This window comes from Giraffa tippelskirchi, chromosome 8, assembly GCF_054371585.1.
Source record: "Giraffa tippelskirchi isolate mGirTip1 chromosome 8, T2T-mGirTip1v1.2.pri, whole genome shotgun sequence".
Classification (NCBI taxonomy): Eukaryota; Metazoa; Chordata; class Mammalia; order Artiodactyla; family Giraffidae; genus Giraffa; species Giraffa tippelskirchi.
The window spans coordinates 30622206-30647167 of NC_137282.1; the positions used below are offsets into that span (position 1 = coordinate 30622206).

Below are 24962 nucleotides of genomic sequence, written 5' to 3' on the forward strand. Positions count from 1 at the left end.
AAACAACAATACAGTATACTAATGCATATATATGGAATTTGAAAGATGGTAACGATAACCCTATATGCGAGACAGAATAAGAGACACAGATGCATGGAACAATTTTATGGACTCTGAGGGAGAAGGTGAGGGTGGGACGTTCTGGGAGAATAGCATTGAAACATGTATATTATCATATGTGAAACAGAACACCATTCCATGTTCGATGCATGAGACAAGGGCTCAGGGCCGGGGCAATGGGATGATCCAGAAGGATGGGATGGGGAGGGAGGTGGGTGGGGGGTCCAGGAGGGGGAACACATGTAAACCCATGGCTGATTCATGTCAATGTATGGCAAAAACTATTGCAATGTTGTGAAGTGATTGGCCCCCAACTAAAATAAATAAATTTATAAAAAAATAAATAAATAAAATTACTTATCATTTTAGTGAATTCGAACAATAAAACTGTCAAAAAATGCAATCTATATCCAAGAACTAAAATTGGGGTTTTTTTTCTATTTAGAAATGGATGAAAATATTTGAAAGGCATGGTTCAGCTATGTGCTACCAACTCTTCATTCTCTCCCTCAGCACAGTCCTGGAAAGGTTAGTGTGTTACAGATTAGTGTTAGTCGCTCAGTTGTGTCTGGCTCTTTGCGACTCCATGGACAGTAGCCCACCAGGCTCCAATCCTCATCTTCACAGGCAACCACTGTTCTGATTTCTTTTTGCTACAGATGAGTTTTATTTGTTCTTACTCTTAATATAAACAGAGTCATGCAGCATCTGCTCTGAATCCTTTCACTTCACAGAATATTTTTGAGGTTCTTCCTCATTGTTGCTTGTACCAGTAATTCATTTTTGGTATTACCAAGCTGTGTTCTATTGCATGTGAAAGTAGCTCAGTCGTCCAATGCTGCGATCCCATGGATTATACAGCCCATGGAATTCTCCAGGCCAGAATACTGGAGTGGGTAGGCTTTTCCTTCTCGAGGGGATCTTCCCAACCCAGGGATCGAACCCAGATCCCCCACATTGCAGGCAGATCCTTTACCAGCTCAGCCACAAGGGAAGCCCAAGAATACTGGAGTGGGTAGCCTTTCCCTTCTCCAGTGGATCTTCCCAACCCAGGAATTGAACTGGGGTCTCCTGCATTGCAGGCAGATTCTTTACCAGCTGAGCTACCAGGAAGATCCATCTATTGCATGAATACACTACAATTTGTTACATAATTTCACTTGGTCATTCTAGTTTGAGCCCATTAGGAATAAAGTTGCTATGAAAATAAAGTTTCCTTTGTATTATGTAAATACTTAGGAAATGAACTGTTGGGAAAAAGGGAAGATGTTATTTTTTACTTCACATAAGAAATTGCCAGTTTCTAAATAAATCTTGCCATTTTACACTCCCATCAACAATGTATGAGAATTCATTTGTTCCACATCTTCACCGATATTTGGTGCTGTGAATCTTTTTAATTTTAGCCATTCTCGTGAGTGAGTGGTAGTATTTCATTGCAGTTTTAATCTTCAGTTCCCTGATGGCTTAATGATGTGGAGCACTTTTTCACGTGTTCATTAGACATTTGTGTATCATCTCCATAGTTTCTGTTATAAGAATTTTGTCCATTTTTAAGTTGCATTGCTAATCCTGTTACTGATTTACAGGAGCTCTTTATATATTCTAGATATGAGTCATTTGACATATGCAACATGTATATATATGGGCATATATGTATGTATATGTCAAATATACATATATATAATGGTACATATATTTGTCACATGCATACATACATAAATATGAAAAAAATATGTAAAATGCAGCTTACCTTTTCATTTTCTGAAAGGTATTTTTTCATAAGTAGAAGCTTTGATTTTGATGAAATCCGAATTTTTTTCTTTTATGTTTTGTCCTTTTTATGACCTCTCTAACCTATCTATGTTTCCTTCAGCGTTTCAAGCATATGCAAGGCTTTTACTACAGTTTCCTTAGGATGGTTTGGTTTATTCATGGAAGCTAGAAGAGGAAAGAGTGGAGTAGAGAAATGACAGGGTTTGACTTTATTTCTTGCAAACAGAAAGGGTAAGGCTAGAGGTCTCTTCAAGGAAATTGGAAACATCAAAGGAACATTTCTTCCAAAGATGGGCACAATGAAGGACAGAAATGGTAAAGAACCTAATAGATGCAGATGCCGAAGTGATCAAGAAGAGATGGAAAGGATACACAGAAGAACTGTACAGCAAAGATCTTAATGACCTGGATAACCACGATGGTTTCTCTCTCACTCAGAGACAGACATTGCAGAGGATGAAGTCAAGGGGGCCTTAAGAAGCACTGCTGCCAATAAAGCTACTGAGGTGAAGAGAGTCCAGCGGAGCTATTTCAAATCCTAAAAGATGATGCTATTAAAGTGCTGCACTCAATATGTTTAAAAATTTGGAAAACTCAGCAGTGGCCACAGGACTGGAAAAGGTCAGTCTTCATCCCAGTTCCCAAGAAGGGCAGTATTAAAGAATGTTCAAACCACAAGACAATTGCACTCATCTCCCATGCTAGTAAGTAAAATCCTCCAAACTAGGCTTCAGTATTACATGAACTGAGAACTTCCAGATGTTCAAGTTGGATTTTAAAAAGGCAGAGGAACCAGAGATCAAATTTCCAACATTTGATTGATCATAAAGAAAGCAAGAGAATTCCAGAAAAACATCTATCTCTCTTTCATTGACTACGCTAAAGCCTCTGACTATGTGGATCATAACAAACTGTGGAAAACTCTAAAAGAGATGGGAATACCAGACCGTATTACCTGCCTCCTGAGATACCTGTATGTGGGTCAAGAAGCAACAGTTAGAACACTGTATGGAACAACTGACTGGATCAGGATTGAGAAAGGAGTACAACAAGGCTGCTAATTGTCACCCTGTTTATTTAAGTTATATGCAGAGCACATCATGTGAAATGCCAGGGTAGATGAGTTACAAGCTGGAATCAAGGTTGCCAGGAGAACTATTAACAACCTCAGATATGCAGATGATACCACTCTAATGGCAAAAGCGAAGAGGAACTAAAGAGCCTCTTGATGAGAGTAAAGGAGGAGAGTGAAAAAGTCGGCTTAAAACTCAATATTAAAAAAACAGATCATGGAATCCTCTCCCTAGAAGGGGAGCTCTAAAATCACTGCGGATGGTGACCGCAGACGTGAAATTAGAAGATGATTGCTTTTTGGAAGGAGATCTGTGACACACCTAGACAGTGTGTTAAAAAGCAGAGACATCACTTCACCAACAACGGTTCATGTAGTCAAGTCTATGGTCTTTCCAGTAATCATCTACGGATGTGAGAGCTGCATGATAAAGAAGGCAGAGCACTGAAGAACTGATGCTCTCGAACTGTGGTGCTAGACAAGACTCTTGAGAGTCCCTTGGAAAGCAAGAGATCAAACCAGTCAATCTTGAAGGAAATCAACCCTGAATACTTGAAAGGACTGATGCTGAAGCTGAAGCTCCAATACTTTGGCCACCTGATGTGAAGAGCTGACTCATTAGAAAAGATCGTGATGTTGGGAAAGATTGAAGACAGAAGGGGTGACAGAGGGTGAGATGGTTGGATGGCATCACCATTTCAATGGACAGGAACTTGGGCAAACTCCAGGCGATGGTGAGGAACAGGGCAGCCTGGTGACATGGGTTTGCAAAGAGTCAGACACGACTTGGTGACTGAACGACAATTTCTGGCTCTGGAACTCACCAGCTGTTGACTGAGTGAGCATTTTTACAGCCTAGATCTCTGTCTTCCTCGTCTATAAAATGAACTTGGAGGATCTCAGAAATCTCCCAACCATAAGGTTACACAGAGGCAGGAAGAAGGCAACACAGTGGCCTATGAAACAAAGCTGAACAACAGTGTCATGAGTCCAAGAAGGAGGAAAAGGAAGAGTTAAACCTTAGTAAAAGTGTGGGTGTATGTTTGTTACTGGCTCAGTCATGTCCAACTCTTCATGACCCCACGGACCCCTGTAGCCCACCAGGCTCCTCTGTCCATGGGATTCTCCAGGCCAAAATACTGGAGTGGGTTGCCATTTCCTTCTCCAAGGGGTCTTCCCGACCCAGGGATTGAACCTGGGTCTCCAGCACTACAGGCAGATTCTTTACCATCTGGACCACCAGGGAAACCCCCCAAAAAAGTATGGGTCACAGGGTTAAAATTTCCTTTAGCACCAGGAAATTTGGTTTATATTTCATCCCTAAACTACATCAGAAACACTGTGCCACGCTCCTACCATGCCTGGAATTCATCTTGAATTGAAAACCAACCATCAGGACAGAGTGAACATAAACAACAGTGTCTGCCTGTCTAGGAAAGTGCTTTTCCCTCCCCACTCCTATGGTTCCAAGACAAGGATGATCTTTGCCTTTGATCTTTGATGATTTAAAACTGGCAGGTTTCCTTTCATAACACCAATGAAATACAAACTCTAATTTTTTTTTTTTACTTTCTTCCTAAGCCAAAACTTCAGTTGTACAGCAAGTTCTTGCTTTAGGAATCAATGTATTGTGTTTAGAAGTTGATAATGGATGAGTATATACTTTTCCATGAAAACAACAAGGAGGAAGCCCAGATAAAACATGCAAGTGTATTAAGTCATCTGGATGGAAGAACACTCTAGTGTGTGACTTCAGTGTACAAGCCTACCTTTTTAAAAAAAACAATGTGTTCAGAATTCCAAACAGGAACACCTGTCACTACAGTTGCTTCTTCCATTCATTTCCTGCTTACCAAGTGGGCAGGGATGTCCTGAGCAAATCACTGGTGGTCACCTGGTTCATGAATGCTCGACGAGTGAAGCCAGGACACGAACTGTGCAGGGGGGACGCGGGATGAGCTACTGCCCTTCTCAGACTAACAGGAAAACGGATGACCTCTTCATACGTTCACTGAGCACTTGAATTTGCTCTTCTGTGAATTGTCTATTCAATCCATTTCCCCTTGGGTTGTCTTTCTGTTTTCAATTTGCAAAGCTACTCTTCATTTATTATATATATGAGTGTATACCTTTTATCTGTCACATGGATTAGAAATATATTTCCCAACATAATAGTTTTGTTCATGGTATTTTTACTTTTATTTATATTTTATATGCAAGATTTTAAATAAAAAAATAATCATATAAGGCTTTTCTTCTGGACTTTTTATTTCTATTAGAATGGTCTCCTCTATGCATGGGGTGTATACAAAGTCCCTGGAGTGGGCTGTATAGATTCACAACTACTTTTTCCTTGCCTGCCTCTGTTATAGAAGCTGGAAGGCAAAAATAGTAAATGTTCCCTTTTCTCATGCAGCTAAGTGTAGCCAAGTATAACAGTTCTGAAAAAAGAGATACGGGAAGATGTCTCTGGGGAGTAAAAAGAAATAGTCCAATGGAGAGAAGTGCTTCTCATCTTTGCTTTTATTCTATTTCAACAGGAATATGAAAAATGCAGCAAACATCTGGGGATCCATGGGACAAAGGCCACATGCTAAGGATGACTGAGCAAGGAAAAAAGCAGAAATAATCGGGGTCCTTGATGGCATCTTTGAACCCTGGACAACCTACCTTTGGACTTCTTGCTTTGTTAGAAAATGATTCTGTCAGGTGTTTAAATCACTGTTTTTGGAGCTTTCTGCTACTAATGGATCAAGTAATTCCTATTTTATCCAGTCTCTCAAATGAACTTCTAGAATTCTTACTGCTTTCTTTTTTACATTTGTCTTTAATCCATCTTAATTTATTTTTGAATATGATGAAAGATTTGGGTCCAATTTTATACTCTTCCAGATGGATAGCCAGTTGTGCCAGCACCATTTATCAAATCCCACTGAATAGAAAAGCCATTTTTTGTTTTATGCTAAATTTCCTTATATACTAGGATCTGTTTCTGAAATTTTAGTCTACTTCACTGATCAACTTGTTTTTATTTATGCCAGTTATCTTATAGATGTGATTACATGGCTTCCTAGAATTTTTTTAAATGTATGGTAAGGGCATTTGATTCTCACTTTTGAATATATTTCTGGCTATTTTTGACATTTATTTTTCCACACAAATTTTAAGATCACATTTTTAAATTAAACATAAGCCTTGACTTTAATGCATTTGTTTTGGTAGAATTGATAATTTTATGATGTCTATCTTCCCTTTTGAAAACACTGACTCTCTTTCCATTTAGTCAGATCTTGTTTTATGTCTCACAATAATATTTATAGATCCGTTCTTATTAGGTCCCATATAACTCTTGTAAAATTTATTTCAAAGAACTTTATAGTGTTTGTTGACATTGTGGTAAGATATTATTTCTGACTTCCAAATGTAGCCAATGATTGTTTAATAAATATTTAGAAGTGGTATATAACATGCATCAGGCAATTATTCTATTAATAAGCAGTTTATATATATATTAACTCATTTCATTCTCAATAAGCTATAGATTGAAAGCTAAAGCACAATCTGCATAGAAGAAAACTGAAGTACAGAGAAATTAAGTAATTCACTCAAGCAAGTTACTTGGCCAAAATTGGGTAACTTGCCATGCAATTAATGAATGGAAAGTGTGGGTGTGAAACCCGTATCATCAAGATCCAGAATCTATGCTCTTAACTATTATGCTACATACATTACCAGTGGGGTCTATATATTTATCTTCTTTTTACCCAAGTACCAATTTGCTTCAAACACTATTTAATTTAATGTTTTTTATTTCAAGTGGTTTTCCCACACACAAAGTCAATCATGTATTTAACAGAAGTGCTAGTTCCAATGCTTCCCAAAATATATATCAATTGCTTCATTTTCTTTTCTTATACAATTGCTAAAAAGCCTAAACAATTTTGCATAGTAATTGTGAGGGTAGATGAGCCTTTCTTGTGTTACTGATTTTAATAGAAATGGTCCTAGGATCTTACCCTTTAAAATGCTGTTCAATTTTTTTGATAGATCATCTTATACAACTAACATGTTTAAGTGTTTTTCCTTCTTGTTTACTTAGCTTTATTTTAAGAAGGAATGGCTTTAAAATTTTTACCCCAAACCACTTTATCATCTAGTGACAAGATCACGCTTTTCTACATTGATTTATTAATCTAATTATGTTAATAGATTTCCTAACATTGAAAAAAAATCCTTGCATCACCACCAAGGATTAGTAACCACTTGGTTATTAACCTAGTCCAGACTATTATCCTTTTATTCATTGCTAGATTCTTACATACAAATATTTAGAATTTTTACGTACATACTGAGAAGCAATTTTGATCTAGATAGGTTCTTTTTGTACTAAGTTAATCAAGTTTTGTTATTAAGGTTGTGTCAATATCACAATATGAATTTGAATGCTTTCCATCTTCCTTTTCTTTCTTTTTTGGTGTTGAATAGCTTTCTGAACTTTGGACTTGCCTGTATTTTGAAGGTTACATAAAATTGAACCAGGAACCAGCTGGTGAAAGTGAGTCACTCAGTTGAAACCCACTCTTTGCAACCCCATGGACTGTAGCCAACAAGGCTCCCTATCCATGGAATTCTCCAGGCAAGAATACTAGAGTGGGTGGCCATTTCCTTCTCCAGGGGATCTTCTCGACCCAGGGATTGAACACAGGTCTCCGGCATTGCAGACAGACTCTTTACCAACTTTTCCTCTTTACCACCAGGGAAGCCACAGGAAGCTATCTGGTACTTTTTAATGATGTCCCTTTTAATCACCTTTCTAATCTCTTTTGAGATCATCGATTCTGAGGAGTTTTCTGTTTTGAAATAACTTGGGGTTGATCATATTTTATTAAGAAAAATAAATTTCTCTAGATTTAAAAAATGTGTTGTTTGGAGCAGATCCTTTTAGTTGATACAATATCTTCCATGTCTCTCCTTATTTTTGACCTCGTTATTCTGTAAACAGGACCATCAGATCCTTTCTGGTTTCTTTGCCTTTTTAAATAATCAACTTTGTGTTTGTCTCTAATTTATCATGATCACTTACTTCTTCCTATTTTCCTTAGATTTATTTTTTTCCAGATATCTTACATCTTTCTTAAGGTACATAGTAAAGAAACATAGTAAGTTTCTTTTTGCTGGTCTTTTTAGATCTGTTTCTGAAGAAGGTGAACTATAATATTCCACAGTAAGTATGTTTTAACAAACTTCTTTCTCTCAAAGCCTTTTGCTTTGTAAATTTAGCTACTATATTGTTTAATGTATGCATTTAAGAATGCCCATCCTCTTGTCTCTTATCATTTACTTACTGGTCCTTTTTATCCTGTTTAGTATTTTTAATTGTAAATTCCACCTTTCCCGATATTAATACTGCCATTGCTACTTTATTTTTTTGTTTGTGTTTACCTAATGTCTCTTTATATGTATCTCTTCATTCTCAACCACTTTTTACCATCTCAAGTCTGTTTTCGTATAAGTACCAGTAACACGTATAAATCAAATGGATAGTTTCTGTCAAAATTCAGTGCATTTTCATTTAATGTAATATGTCATATATAGAGTTCCCTTTTCACATCTTGTTTTATGGTTTTTCCTGATTTTACTCGTTTCTTTTTTTTCCTTGGAGCTGTTTTTGCTAAAGTGATCAGACTGCTATTCATTCCTTTCCCCCCCTGCTAATTAGGGAAGTCTATTGTGCTTCTCTTCATTTCACTAATGATTATCTTCCCTTTCCTGACATTCATATTCAAATACATATTTTTCATTATTACATGAATGCAAGATGGCATTCTTGCATGAACGCAAGAATGCAAATTATTCCCTCCACTAAAGCTCTATTCTGTAACTGTTTCTCCCCTCTTAATTTCCCTACTAGTTTCTTCCAGCTATTGGATTTTGCTGATAGGGAAGGAGTTTTATTTCTAGTCTTTTTTTAAGGTTTCCCTTGTAGTGGTTCTTGATGTAAGAATTTCACATTTGCTCTCTCATCATCATTTGGGACCTCAAAGCGGGGGACTCAGGACAGGCTACTGCCTTTCTCAGACTAATAGGAAAACTGATGATTTCTTCATATGTTCACTGACCACTTGAATGTGCTCCTCTGTGAATGGTCTCTTCAAGCCATTTCCCATTGGGTTGTCTTTCTGCTTTCAATTTGTTGAAATTGCTGCACCCCCTTTTGAGCTTTCATCTGGCCCCACAAGGAAAGCACCTGCATCAGCTCTGTCCATCAGGACCTGAAGAAGGTTCTAGACCTCATCTGCACCCATATCACTGCTCAGCTCAGGGGAGCTAAAGAGTTGGCTGGAGATGGGAGGATGAGGCACCATTCAAGCCACCCTTATTCCAGAATCCTGGAAGCATATTTACAGGGAGACTCACACTGCTCCTCTAATGTCCTTTTGTTTCACAGAGAGCATTCTCTTTGGTAATGGAAGGGGCTCGCATCTGGAATCTTGTATAAACGATGGACTGGGACTCAGGATGCAACCCTCTAGGGAAGGGCAGTGGGAGGCTTCAGGGCTTGCAGGACCTACCTACTGGCCTTGGACCAGCCATGCTTCGAGGTGAGAAGTCATGTCCGTGGGAGCTGGGGGCTGCTGGGCACCCTTGCTGACGATGAGCAGGAAGAGAAGGCAAATCCCGAAGCAGCAGTGAGGAGAGTGGAAAGTTTTCGGGACCGGAAGTGAGTGGTCAGGGAAGCACGTGAGCCACTCTCAGAAATCAGAGTGTTGGTCTGTCCATCTACCTCCATCCTTCCCTTCCCTACACCATAAGTGAACTCTCTATTTTGATTTCAGGTGTGGTACAAACACAGAGATAATGCTGTCTGCTTTTCAGATGTAAGAACAGATAGCCTTCCTTCCCACTGACATTGTGTAAAAGAAGACTAAACGGTAGTCTTTTCATTTTAAAATCCTGAGATTCACAACCTCAACCCCGATGCCTGACTTACAGATAAACACTTTGGGTTAAGATTATCCTAGAGGTGTTTTTCTTTTTCTTTTTTTTTTCAGGCTTATAGTTCTGCGGAACAAAAGTGTTCCCGTTTCGTCACCTCATTTCAAAATTCACCTTCAGGGCCAACATTCCTCGTTGGATTGATGAGCTTTCTCGTGTGGTCAAGAACATTACAGGCAGTGTACATGGTGCTGAAAAGAAGATATTTCACTTCTCTAAAAACTGGGGATGATCTTATGCAGCTGTTTCATAAGAGATGTGTCTCACATCTGACGGGATAAATTCCCTTCAAAGATGAATCAAAGAAAATAGTATCCAAGATGCCAAAGAACCCACTATTAGCCAAACTCCAACACACCTACAGTGAGCTCCATAGCTGCTAAAAGGACAGCTCTTTTCATCACCCAATAAACCACATGGAGAGATTTAAAAGGAGAGACAGAAAGAGATCTGTGTGAGATCCAGTCAGATTACACAATCCTGTGAAAAGGAAGCCATCCTCAGCTTTACAGTATCTAAATAGAACATATAACTTAAAATAGTCACATGCCAGTCAGTAAAGCCGTAAAAATGATTAAAACCAAGTTTGAGAATTGACTATAAAATTGTTTGATAAAACTAAAGAACTTGTATTTGTTTTTTTTTTTTACAGTTGATTGAAATTATTATCTTTCTAGATTTGAGTTTTCTATGTAATTGAATTAATGGGTTGTTGGTGTTTAGTTGCTAAGTTGTATCTGACTCCTTGTGACCCCATAGACTGTAGCCCGCCAGGCTCCTCTGTCCATGGATTTCCCAGGCAAGAATACTAGAGTGAGTTGCCATTTCCTTCTCCAGGGAGTCTTCCCAACCCAAGGATCGAACCTGCATCTCATTGGCAGGCAAATTCTTTACCACTGAGCCTCCAGGGGTGGGGGGTGGGGTCTCGCTTTATCCCTTCCTCCAGCTGAAGGTACATTTTCCCGTGTCATTCAAAGAAGTGGGTTTGGACTGACAAGGTGTTTTAAAACTCCATGGACAAGCTCAATTAGCATAATTCTTTGGAAAGGATTCAATGATCTTTGGCTACTATTAATATTTTTAATCTTTCATTTTTATTATGTGTATGATGTCAAGAGCTGTGGCAGGAAGCACATTTTGTCAATTAAATAATTAATCCCACAGCATAATAGTCAGGGAGGAAAAACTGACATTTGTCAGGTTCAAAGAAAATGAAAGCTGGGGAGGAGGTTTCATTACTCTTGCTCGGGAAACACATAATCTGAGAGATTTGACTTGTTCCTTTCCTCATCTACCACTCCTGCTACAAACATTCCCTGTATCAAACCACAGGAAAGAGAAAGCATTTGCAATAGTTCTCTCCCCTCATCCTGATCCACCCAGTCACAAAATCACATTAGTTTTCTTTTTTACATGTTTTCAGTCTTCTCCTTTCAGTACCATCAAAATTGGCTAAAATTGTCTCCACAGAACTGTAGGGCAAGGATGACGCTAAATTGCCTGCTTTCTGCTTTAGCCAATGCACAGAGGTTAGAAGCCTGAGGGCTGGAAGTAGATGGCCCCAGGTTCAAGTCCCCGCAGGGCCCTCACTGACCATGGGGTCTCAGGCCTCCAGGCTTGACTGTCTCAACTTGCGAAAGGATCCTGCTCTCAGGCCCCACCTTCCAAGGTGCTGGGAGACTTCAGTGACGATGCACACACCTCCCAGCACATAGACGGCAGCGAGGTAAGCAGTCAGCACGCCTTGGCCATAAATAGCGGTGCAGTCCATTTACGTTTTTAATATAATCTAATTTATGAACATGTCGAGTGCCCTGTAGCACTAGCACACACTGCACTTTTGCTTTTCCTTGCACTTCTGCTCTTAAGCCTCCTCTCACTATTCCCTTCAGTCTCTCCCGACAGGAGGCCTCGGTCAGCTGCTTGGCTCTCTGTCTCTTTCCTCCGGCCCCTTCCCTCTCTAGTCCTTGGCTGGCAAGGAGTCAGATAATAGGACTGCCTGGTACCCTAAGTCTAAGATTCCAGGGTTTCCACAGATGGTCTCGCTATGTCATCAACAACAGTCTGCACTGGATTAACTCTGCCTGGGAGGTGAAAATTTCAGCTCGCTATTTTTAACCTGTTAAGCATCCTCGTCTGTGCCAAAACTAAACGGTTGCTTGGAGTGGGGATGTGTTTCCTGGGTGCATCATGCCACATGTGCAACTTTTCTCTCTAATAGTATTCCACAAGGTATTTTTTTTCCAATAGATCACTAAACAGTTGTTTTTGTTATAAAAGGCAAGACTTCACCAGGTTCCCATTGCCTGCACGTCCACAGTACCTGCTATTTTTGCAGTTGGTAAAAAATATACCCTGATAATCTACAGTAGCTGTACAGACGACATGAAACAAAAAGTCGGGCTTAGAACGATCGCCCATTGGACAACAAGCTCAGGACCCTTAATTTAGCAAGAGTACCTATCTGAAATATGTGTTCCATATTTCCTTTAAAAACTGGATTAAAACTGTTAAACAATTTTGTCCTCTTGTATGTAATGTGATACATGTAATATTAGTAAGGCAGGTGGGGGGGGATCTCAGTAAGGCAGTAAGTGGGGGGAGAAAAATCTCCCTTTGGCAAATCAAATGAATCTTCTTGATGTAAACCAGTTTTAGGTGAGGGAACGTTATTTCAGTCTAGTTAGGATAGCTCTTTCCACAATGCAGAGAAGAAAAAAAACGTGGAAAATTTTCAAATTTTTGAGTGATTTGTTGCATTACTACTTTTTCTGAAATTTGTTTCTACTCAGGATCAGAGTCACACTTTCTGTAAGGTGACTGGAAAAAAATGAATATATTCTTTATTTAGAAGTTTATTTTTCCTCATTTCTTGATGTAATTAGCTAAGTGAGGCTAAACTATGGGTAAATGTACAATGCAAGAGCAAGGAGATTTTATGAGTAGTAATGTTGCCCATATCTCGAGACTATGTCAGAAGAAACAAAATGTCTCTATGTATGCTTCCCTGGCTCAGATGGTAAAGAATCTGCCTGCAATGCAGGAGACCCAGGTTTGTTCTGCGGGTCAGGAAGATCCCCTGGAGAAGGAAATGGCAGCGCACTCCAGTATTCTTGCCTGGAGAGTTCCATGGACAGAGGAGCCCGGCAGGCTACAGTCCATGGGATCACACAGAGTCAGACACAACTGAGCAACTAACACTTATGCTAACTTTAAAGAAGCTACTGTCTTTAATGGGTGGATATCAGAAGGGTTAGGATTGTGAGGTCAAGTTACAGCAGTCACTGTTTCACTGGTTGAACACGTAGGCAGAAAACAAGAGTGTAAAAATGTTCAACAAATAAAGGTGAATGATCAAACCATAACAGATTATATTATGGGAAACTAGAATGTTTTAACCTTAATGCCCTAGATTGCCTTTGAGCGAGAAAATGGAACTCTTCTGAAGCAGGTTCTCCTATAAACAGTCAGAAACAGCTGGGCTGGATGGATCAGGAGATGATCCAGAGGAAGAGTAAAGACGGGTTTCCTCACCAACAGTTCTGTTCTCCTTACACCAACTCTAACTAGAAAAACACTGTCTGTGAGCATCTTCCTGAGCCTGGAAGGGAGCCCAGAAAGTTTATGCTCCAACACTCTGACTGTGTGCAGGAAGTGCTTGTGTGCCCATGGGTGGCTTTCCGCCTCTAATCCGGAAGACTGTGGGATCACCTAATATCTCAAAGTCTGAATCAGTGGCTAGAACATCAATCTAAGAAAATAATCATGGCATCCTGACACCAGCAAGTTAGCGCAAACTGAGCGTGCCCACTGTTTCACTTGGACAAGGACCTACCTACCTTGTCTGGAGAACTCATCCGCTTCTCTGTGAACCAAATCCTTTACTCTGTTTCCGTAAAGCAGCCGTGAGGAATCGTGGTCAAAGGCTTTCAGGGTTTCACTGGAGCTGTAGGACTTCTGCGTGGGAACCCGGCACTCCTCGTTTTCCGCCGAGGAGTTCGTATAACGCCGCTCCTTCTCCCGGCGGTTCTTGGTCAGCGAGCAGTAGGGCCGCCGTTCCTTCACATCCATACTTCATTCCTTGCCGGGGCACATCAGTCCTGGCTGTGGCCGGGTTGGCTCAGGGGTCCATCCTCAGTGGTCTGCCTGTGGAGATAAAAGGTTGGCATGATGTCAGCAACAGTTCAGTTCACTTCAGTTCAGTGGCTCAGTCCTGTCTGACTCTTTGAGACCCATGGACTGCAGCACACCAGGCTTCCCTGTCCATCACCAGCTCCTGGAGCTTGCTCAAACTTATGTCCATTGAGTTGGTGATGCCATCCAAACATCTCATCCTCTGTCAGCATTACGTTCATCTAAAACCCGACGGATCCTTAACCTGGAGAATGGTGGGAGGGAAGGGGGTTGTTGCATATGGTGTAAACTCACTTTCCCCAAGAAATGAACACTGGTGAAATCAGTTTAAGGTGTCCTGTCTCATCAGGAGGTGAGGTGCACCTTCTGGTAATGAGTGTTATGAGTCCTTGTTGAAGCTACTAGATCGAATCTTCACCTTAATGATGATCTAGTTGCTAAGTTGTATCTGACTCTTGTGACCCCATGGACAGCAGCCCACCAGGCTCCTCTGTCCATGGGATTCTCCAGGCAAGGATACTGGAGTGGGTTGTCATTTCCTTCTCCATCACCTTAATACACACACACACACAAAATAAGCTCAAGTTCAAATCTTGATCCAGAAGCTAGCTAAAAACTGGCTTTGATGTTTTCTAAACTTTCCACAATGGAAAAGTTTTCTCTCGCCACATTTTCTTTATTCATGAAAAATTTTTCTTTTTCTTTAAAAAAAAAAAACACTACTTTTATTTCTTTAATTTTATTTTAAAGAGCAAGAGAAAATTGGGAGCTTCTTAGAAGTGAAACTTTTTTACAAAGACATTTCCTTTGGAGGGCACAGACATCACATGTAAAGGATCTAAATGTCTTGACTGGTGGCAAAAGTGGATGCTTCTCTCCTATTGCTCTCCTTCAAAAGCATTTTCCTCTTGAGAAAATGAATTTAAGCAGCACTATTTTGATATTTAAGGCAATTTGAGTAGCTTATTTGATGGGGTAGTTTCTTGCAAGGGCCAGTAGCAAGAATGAGTTAGAAGAAGCAGGGTGAACAGTTTCTTTGTCTACCTACTCTTTTTCTTGAATTTCCTGACAGGGGTTAGGGTGGGCAGAAAAGCCTCTGTCCCTGAAGATGCGGGCCCAGGAGAGGGAGAGTGGCCCAGGCCCGATCCACATTTTAATAGGTCCTCCTTTGTCTTTATTCTTTCTCATTTTGTCTCTCCTTTTAATCTCAAGGTTCCCAGAGGCCTTGTCTTCTGCTCTCAGGCCTTTCTGTATCCCTACTTCTTTCCTAAACTCACTTTTTACTTGAGTAGTTCCATAATCAGCTTGAAACAATTGATTCCCAGTGGGCCCCGGTCTTTCTCTGGGGTTCCATGTCCTTAGTGCTGGGACTCATATATAGCTATTTTCTTCCACTTATAAAGCCCTTTTCCCAAGGAGTCTCTCTCTGTCTCTTCATCCTCAGCCGTCAGGATGTACATTACCCTCCTCTTTCTTGTGCTTCCATTGTGGAGTCTCGTAGCTAACTCTGATTCGCTAATAGTGGCTCAACTTACATCTGCACCAACTGTCAACAAGTCTCAATACTTTCTGAGCAAAATTACAACTCCTAATACTTTTCACTTTCTCACTTCTGCCTTCTATCCAGTGATGAGGAGACTGGGGAAACTCTGAGCTGGAATGACCCCAGAGTTCCAGAGCCTCTGCGTGAAAAATTTGGATATTCCTCCTGCCATCTCTCCAACTGAACAAAATTCCACCCCTCCCATAGTGACAGCTACCCCACATGGGGTTTCATATGTCTCTGCTATGATTTGAGCTGGGTGCTTAAAAGTTGCTAATATTTTAGCTTGATTGTTGAAATGTATCTTGACATCCCTACCTTTGTCTTCTTTTTGATGAATCCTATTTTAAAAAGACAAATATTTTTCACTGACCCCTTCTGATTCATTACTCCATTTTTCTCTTTACCAATCCTTCCAATAGCTTTTAATAGAAATTGGATTTCCCTTAATGTAGCTTTCCTTTCTATTGAAGACAATAAATAATTTCAAGGTATGGTGACAGGAGTATTTTTATACAGTAGGATTAAAACAGCAAGCCACCAACTCACTCTTGTTATTCCAAGAAACAAAAGTTACTTTAGATAAATATTTATCAAATGACTAATATGCTGAGAACACACCACTGAATCAAACAATGTCCCTGCCCTCAGGGAACACAATACATAGTGAGGGAAACATTTTTTTGTAATGCAGTGAATAAATATCCTTGAGTTAAAGGAAAATCTTGTTTCCAAAACAGTCTTACTCTCTTTGGAGGAAAGGTTTATGTAGACTCTCATAACTGTATGATCATCAAAAAACATTTCATTGACCAGAAAAAAATTGTAACTTAAGCATCTTTGGTAATAGAATTTGGGGATTTGAAGTCATTATAGGACTTCCCACGTGGTACAGTGCTAAAGAATCTGCCTGCCAATGCAGGAGATGTGGGTTTGACCCTGGGGTTAGGAAGATCTCCTGAAGTAGGAAATGACAACCCACTCCAAGATTCTTGCTGGAGAATTTCATGGACAGAGGAATCTGGTGGGCTACAGTCCATGGGGTCGCAAAGGGTAAGCACAATGGAGCGACTGAGCATGCATATATGTTGCTATTTACACAAATATATATGCATTTTTCTACTTTAAAAATAAACTGACTGGTGCCAGGGAAAACTAGTTTCTTTCTCTGCCGCAGTTTTGTTCAATTAGTTAGACGAGGCGTTGGAAAACTAGTCCCTTGACCAAATCTGACCCATGACCTGTTTCTGTAAATAAAGTTTTACTTGAACGCAGCACATATGTTTGTTTATGTATTTTCCTGGACTGTGTTCCTGCTGCAAAGACAGAATTGAGTGGTTGCAACAGAGACTGTAGTGAATTAAACTGCGGTTCCCCCAAAACATATGCTCAAGTCCTAACCCCTGGTAACTGTGAATGCGACCTTATCTAGAAAAGTAGTCTTTGTATTAATAGTTATAATAGAGTTAGAATGAGGTTATACTAAATTTGCATGGGCTCCAAATTCAATGACTGGTCTCTTTATACAGAAAGAAGAGGGGCATTTGGATACGAAGAATTATAAACACACGAGAAAAGAGGCCAGGTGAGGATGGAGGCAGAGATTGAAAGAAGCCTAGTGAGGCCAAGTGCTGCCAGCAACCAGCAGAAGCCAGACAGATGCATGGAACTGATTCTCCCTAGAATCTCAGAGGGAGCATGGCCCTTCTAACACCTCAATTACATACTTCTTGCCTTCAGAATCAAAAGAATGAATTTCTGTTGGTTTAAACCACCAAATTTGGGATATTTTGTTACTGGAGCCCTAGGAAACTAATACAGAGATCCGATGACCCCATAAAGTCTAAAGTATTTGCTATCTGGCCCTTTATAGAGAAAAATTGCCAATGTCTAAGTTAGACCATACATGTTTCTAGTCTATCTTTTTCTTTGTCCCTTTGGATCTTTGAATGTAGAAGTATTTTCTTTACTATATAGTCCATGATCCAATTTTTTTTCAGTATCCCAAATCAGATAAATCAAAAATTAGTAAGTTCTTTAAAATAGTAATATGAACATTTATCAACAGTGGCAAAGATGCATCCTTGTAGCAATGCTACCCATGTTATAAATCAATTCTAATTAAATATTAATAAATTAGTAATAGATAATTTTAGGTATTCTTGAGCTTTATAGAACATCTCCAGCACTAAATATCTGACTTTTCTCTATTTGTGAAGTAATTCTAAAGTGCCATGGAAAATCAAGATAGAGTATTCAAATACACATCAAAGACAAAGACATTTCCAGCTTAGGGATTCCAAGCAATAAAAAATTCTTAGCATCTCACTTTCCAGTTTTGCAAATGGCTCAGACTCTTCAAGGATTTAATTTACACTGTAACGTTCGCAACTACTGATACGCTTCTGAAGGAAGTCAGTGAGTTCAATATAACTTCAAAAGGCAGTTTCTGCATTATCTCCAGCACTCAAAGCTGAAGATGAGAAAGTTAAAAAAATGCCGCTGCCTAAGTGGCACTAAATTGTTAAAGCACTTTGATGGTGATTGCACAGTCCTACCCAAGGAAGAGGGGTGCTGTGTGCATGTTCAGCATAAAGAGGTCAATGAACAGGACCTTTGCTTCATCAGTGGGTGGGACCTTTGAAAAGGAAGGAAAACTATTAGAGAGAAAGCAGACCAAAATTTTTCGGTTGAACTGGCTATATACTGGCAAGTATATGACAATATCAAACCAACCTGGTTAATTTTCATTAGCGCCTTGAAAAACCACTCAGTTACTACCCATAGCACTGCTCTGAAAAACACAGCTGCTGCTAAGTCGCTTCAGTCGTGTCCGACTCTGTGCGACCCCATAGACGGCAGCCCACCAGGCTCCCCCGTCCCTGGGATTCTCCAGGCAAGAACACTGGAGTGGGTTGCCATTTCCTTCTCCAGTGCATGAAAGGGAAAAGTGAAAGTGAAGCCGCTCAGTCGTGTCCGACTCTTCACGACCCTATGGACCGCAGCCCACCAGGCTCCTCCATCCGTGGGATTTTCCAGGCAAGGGTACTGGAGTGGGTTGCCATTGCCTTCTCCAAAAAACACAGCTGGCTTTAAGCAAATATAGTTACTTGGCTATTTGTTTTTCCTCAATATCTTGCAAAGTGTTTGATGGATTAAATGAATGGGCAGGTAGTCCCGACTTACAGACTCTAGGTATCAAATCTTCTATTTTAGATACATTATTTCAACATTATTTGAAACTTGGCCACAGAATTTAGGACATTCTCACATTGTATCATTATATGTTCCTAATTCCAAAGAAATATTGTAAAATTGTACCTTTAGGAAGTAATCCGATTTTAACTGGACTTCCTATATTTTTATTTATTTTTTATTTGTTTTTTTTTACTCCAAAAAATCCTTTATTAGAGATGAGTGAAATAACAAATCTGAGATGACTAAAACCAGTCACTGGGGGCTCTGAAGATAACCCTGCTCCCAGCCCTGAGACTGGCCGGATCTCCAGGGTAAACAGCCCAGCCTCCCTGGCCAATCTGCCGCATTAGCCATTGGCATCTTCCAGCCTCCCTCGCTCATCCCGGTCCATCCCTGCCAGGACTCAGTGTGCCCAGCGCCCATAGAACTGATGTGTTAGACACTGATGATGGCTTGCTGCTGCTGCTGCTAAGTCACTTCAGTCGTGTCCGACTCTGTGCGACCCCATAGACGGCAGCCCACCAGGCTCCCCCGTCCCTGGGATTCTCCAGGCAAGAACACTGGAGTGGGTTGCCATTTCCTTCTCCAATGCATGAAAGGGAAAAGTGAAAGTGAAGTCGCTCAGTCATGTCCGACTCTTTGTGACCCCATGGACTGCAGCCCGCCAGGCTCCTCCATCCATGGGATTTTCCAGGCAAGAGTACTGGAGTGGGTTGCCATTGCCTTCTCCACGGACTTCCTATATTTTTAAAACCCTTGCTACCAATGATTAGAATCTCTCAGGCCGGTGACAAAATCATCTGTACATCTAAAATTCTGTAAGCTTATATGTTGATACAGTAACTGAAATAAAAACAAATGTCCAAACCCAAAGGATTAAGCAACGTTTTGGTCAAACTCACTCTTGCTTCCATTGTTATTTATTTTCTGTAAAGATTAAGAATTCCTGAATATTGCCCTGAATATCTTCTGCACAGACTGCCTCCTCACTTAATAATAGTTTGGAAAAGCCCACCCAAAGGGATGAGCAGATTTTAGAGAAATGCTCATTTACCCCAGCACATTTGAGGTTAATGATCCAAATTAAGTTATTTGTGAAAGGTGTAAGTGAAGTAGCTCAGTTGTGTATGACTCTTTGCGACCCCTGTGGACTGCAGCCTACCAGGCTTCTCCATCCATGGGATTTTCCAGGCAAGAGTACTGGAGTGGGTTGCCATTTTCTTCTCCAGGGGATCTTCCAGACCCAGGGATTGAACCCGGGTCTCCCACATTGCAGACAGACGCTTTACTCTCTGAGCAACCAGGAAAGCCCAAGTTATTTGTACACAATACCAAGAAAATTTCGCCTTTTATTATTCATGACTCATATTTTCCCTAATAAGTTAGTATTTATGATTTATTACCAGTTATGTCAATCCAACAGTAAATACAACTTTGCACACCACAAGAACTTCAAAATGTTTCCTTTATTGAATAACTAGATTACTGTTAATTGAACACAAGATGAAATCAATTGCTATTGTTCATTTCAGAGGAAATTTTGCTTCCTGAGACAAATTTATAAATCAAAGAACTGAAATAATTAAGTCCAAAAATAAAATCATGTTATGGTGATTTTTAAAAAAATGCTAAATTCAAGCACAAGTAAAATTTGAGCTTACAGTTTCAAATAGAAGAACACAGGCAAATCTCATGTTTGAGACACAAAATTAAAACACAAACCAAACTGAAAAATATAGGGAATGGAGAATGTATCGTGAGTAACAAAAGTGGTGCTTATTGAGAAGATACAGGTACAGGGAGAAATAAATATAGCAAATAATTAGTGGTTGAGAAGATAAGAAACAAGAAAAGTTGCTTTCTTGACACAAGACAGGAGAGAAAGAATATTTGATAGCAATAATAAATAAGAAGTCAACTTCTGCTTCCAGCCAACACGGAGTAACTAGAACTAGATTTACCCTCCTGTCTAAAACAGCGACAGGGGCTACCCTTGCAGTCTAGTGGTTAAGACTCCGTGCTCCTCAAGCAAGAGGCATGGGTTCAACCCCCGATGGGAGAACTAAGATCTCACATACCACAACATAAAATAGCAACAACAACAAAGTAGACAAAATACATGAAACAGTTTTCAAGATAGGGACATGAAGAAATGAAGGATAGTGAACTTTGAGAAAGGGAGACAAATAGGTGAGCCCTTGATTACCCTTGCTCACTGCCTTGAAAGAGTTTCCAGGCTGTAGCACAGGAAGGAGGGGCCCAGAAAGAGCTTAGTTGACTTCCTAAGCTACAGAGACAGTGCTGAGGGACCTTTCTAGTGGGGCAGCAGTTAAGACTCTGTGCTTCCAATGCAGGGGGCCCAGTTCCATTCCTGGTTGGGAAACAGATTCCCATATGCAGTGAGATGTGGTCCCCCAAAAAAGAGAGAGAGAGCTGAAAATGTGGTAGACAGATGGTAAGAACTTGCAGGACAAAGTGTTGGAGAAAAGGAGTTGCATGGGAAAGAACTCTGCAGGTCTGCAGAGGGTCCTTCTTGAGAATTCAGCAGAGTACTGACCAGCACATGCATGTGAAGGGACCGCTGGAGGCCACAGAAGGAATGACTTGAAAGGATTATAGCCTAGTTGCTCAACCTTGGCATTACTGACATTTTAGATGGAAAAATTCCTTTTTGTTGGGAGCTATCCTAGGTTGTTTAGCAGCATTCCTAGCCTCTACCCACTAGATACCAGTAGCACCCCTAGCTGTGACAATAAAAAATGTCCTCAGACATTACCAAACGTCTCCCTGGGGCAAACTGCTCCTCTAAAGGACCACTGAATTATAGGGAACAGTACTCAGAGCTCCAACAGGGCCAAGAATAGTGTATAGTTTTGCCAGACTAGAAAAAGCTCATAATTTATTAGGCAATGTACTCACAAAAAAGTCTTGCTCAGTTGTGGGGAATAATTAGCACTAGACTAAACACAGTTCTGGTCTCAATAAAAAAAATTGTTAAAAGCAAGACCAGAAAGGATCAAAGTGTTTCCAAGCAGCTTAACTGTCCCATAACAAAGCTTAAGAATATTAAAGGAATAGAAAAATAACCAGCACTCAACAAAGTAAAAATTCACAACGTCTGTCATTCGATCGAAGAGTACCTGGCATGCAAAGGAACGGGAAAATAATGAGGAGAAAAATCGAGCAATTGAAACTGACCCAGAAATGACATAGGTGTTAGAATGAAAAGACAAGGACATGAAAACAGTTATTAGAACTGTATTCCATATGTTCAAAAAATTATATGGAGACATGAAAGAGAAATTTAAAAAAAAGAACCAAATAAACTTCTAGAGATGGAGCTACCATGTCTGAGGTACAACACACACTGGATAAGATGGGTAGCAGATTAGATGTTGTGGAAGAAAAGATTAATGAACTAAAGTTATAGTAATAGAAACTATATGAAATGAAGCATTGAGAAAGAGTAAAAAAAATAAGTAATCATCAGTAAGATGTGAGACTACTTCAAAAGGTCAATATATCAATAGATGTAATTGGAATCCATGAAGGAAAACAGAGAGAGGATAAAACAGAAAAGATCCTGAACAAATAGCAATCCAACAATTCTTAAATTTGGCAAATGCTAAACTCAATGAAGCCCAAGTACAAGAAATAAAAAAAAAATTATACCAACACATTTGATTATGATTAAAATTTTTCAAACTCAATAATAAGGAATAAGTCTGAAAGCAGACACAGGAAAAAGGCACATTCAATACAGAGTTACCTGTTGTAAATAATGTAAACAAGAAGACATTACAGAAACATTTTAAAGTACTGAAAGAAAAAAAAAAAAAACTGTCACTGTAGAATTCTATAAGCCATGAAAATATCTCTTAAAAATGAAGGCAGAATAACTACCTTTTCAGACATACTAAAGTTAATCACTAGTAGACTCTCATTACAAGAAATATAATGGAAATCCTCCAGGCAGAAAGTGACATCAGACAGAAATATAGATCTACAAAAGGAATAAATAGCCCTTGGAAATGGCAGTTATATGGTTAAATACATAAGATATTTTCTTATTAAATCTCTTTCAAAATAGCTGATTGTTTAAACAAAAATCATAAGGTATTGTGGATTTTATAACATGTGTAAGTAAAATTTATTGCAACCTTAGCACAGAGGAAGGAGTGAATAAACAGGAATATAATATTGCAAGTTTTTTATACTATATGTGAAGCAGCATAATCCAACCTCAAGGTAGGCTGTTATACTCAAGATGTGTACTTTAAACCCCAGTGTAACCACTAAAATAACAAAACTGAGAACCATAGCCAATAAATTACAAAAGAAATAATGGAATCCTAAGAAATGGAAGCATTTTTTACAAAGAAAGTAGACGAGGAACAGGGAACACTTGGGGCAAATGGAATGCAAGTAGAAAGACGATAGACTTAAACCTAACTAAGCCAATAATCACATTAGATGTAAATGATCTAAACACTCCACACAAGACAGAGATTTTCAGATTGGAATAATATAAAAAAAGGTAAACAAAGAGCAGACCACAAATCAGGTGGAATCTCAGCCAGGGTGGAATATGGTTTAAAACAATCCACTTTGAGAAAGAGGCCATTTGTAATAGATGATATCAGTTCATTATAGTGAAATGTCCAGATTAAGCAAATCTATAGAGTTCAAAAGAAACCAGACTAGTGGTTGCCTAAGGCTGGGGCTTGAGGGGAAATGGGAAGTGAATGCTAACAGGTTGAGGGTTTCTTTTGGGGGTGATGGAAATATTCTCAGATTGACTGTGGTGATGGTTGCACAACTCAGCCGATATTCTAAAAACTGTTGAATTTTGTACTTTAAACGGGTGAGTTGTATGGTATGTGCATCACACCTCAAAAAAGCTGTTGTACTTTTCTTTTAAAAAATAAGAACTAAGACCCAATTACATGCTGCTTCCAAGAAATATACTTAAATACAAAGATACAAATAGGTTAAGAGTAAATGGAAGGAAAAGAGAAAACTAACCATATCAATAATTGCATTAAACACAAATATAAATGATCAAAACAATTAAAAGGCAGAGACAGTCAGATTGGATGAAAGAGCAAGACAAGACCAGCTGGAGAAACACTCAGCAGCGATGGAAAACAATGCAATGGATCTACTTACATGCATTCACATGGAACGATGCACACGGCAGTATAGTAAGTACAGGTGTTAGCTGCTCAGTCCTGTCTAGCTCTTTGCAACCCCAAGGACTATAACCCACCAGGCTCCTCTGTCCATGAAATTCTCCAGGCAAGAATACTGGAGTGGGTTGCCATTTCCTTCTCCAGGGGATCTTCCTGACTCAGGGATCAAACCCGTGTTTCCTGCATTGTAGGTGGATTCTTTATTGCTGAGCTACCAGGGAAGCCGAGTGTTCATTTTTTAAATTCATTCACCAAGCATGTCGGGCATGACAATAGGTGCTGGGAATGGAGAGATAAACAAGACCTAGTCTCTATTCTCTTTTGTTCTGAAAGAGGAGACAGAATTTAAATAATGCCACACAAGTAAATCTACAACTGAAAATGCAGCAAATGCTGCAAAAAATTGCAAGTTGCTAAGAGAGAGAATAGAAGGTAGGGTTGGATAGAGACTGAGAGCCAAAAGAAGGAGTGGTCTTAAATGACATTTAGGCTAAGAGCCATTGGAGAAAGGATTCAGCCTGATCACAAGTATGTGACTCAGAAAAGAGGTAGAACAGACCAGGCGGAGAGAATGTGTTCCAACAACACATGGGGGAGGGGGCGGTGCGTGATGGACAAACACCAGCAGGGCTGGGGCAGAGACAGGGAGGGAGGAGAGGCATGAGACGAGTCCAGAGGGCACCAGGGCCCAGAGGCAGAGCTTCACAGGCCTGACTAAGTGGTTTCACCCCCATATCACCAATAATGGGTGACATGGTCAATCAGATTGGCAGTATGGAAAGATCCCTCGGGCTGAAGTGTGGAGAACAGGGAAGATGGAGGTCTGGAGCAGAAACGGGAAGACTTGCTGGTGGATTTTTGCAGGAGTCCAGGCAAGACGATGAGTGCTTAGACTATGGGACCTGAGATGGCAGCAGGCGTTTAGAGAGGTGGACGAATGGGAGAGAGAGACACAGCGCCGGTAAGACCTGTGAGGGGCTGAAACAAGAGT

The 24962-nt window shown here is 39.9% G+C and overlaps 1 protein-coding gene across 1 annotated transcript in view; it reads right to left on the reverse strand.

Moving 5' to 3' along the window:
- TENM3 (teneurin transmembrane protein 3) overlaps positions 1 to 24962 on the reverse strand; it is a 1016736-nt gene that overhangs the window by 442157 nt on the left and 549617 nt on the right. Inside the window, exon 5 of the mRNA XM_081521959.1 lies at positions 13744 to 14050. Coding sequence (XP_081378085.1) covers positions 13744 to 13975 — 232 coding nt within the window. The 5' untranslated portion in view covers positions 13976 to 14050. The remainder of the gene's footprint in view (positions 1 to 13743; positions 14051 to 24962) is intronic.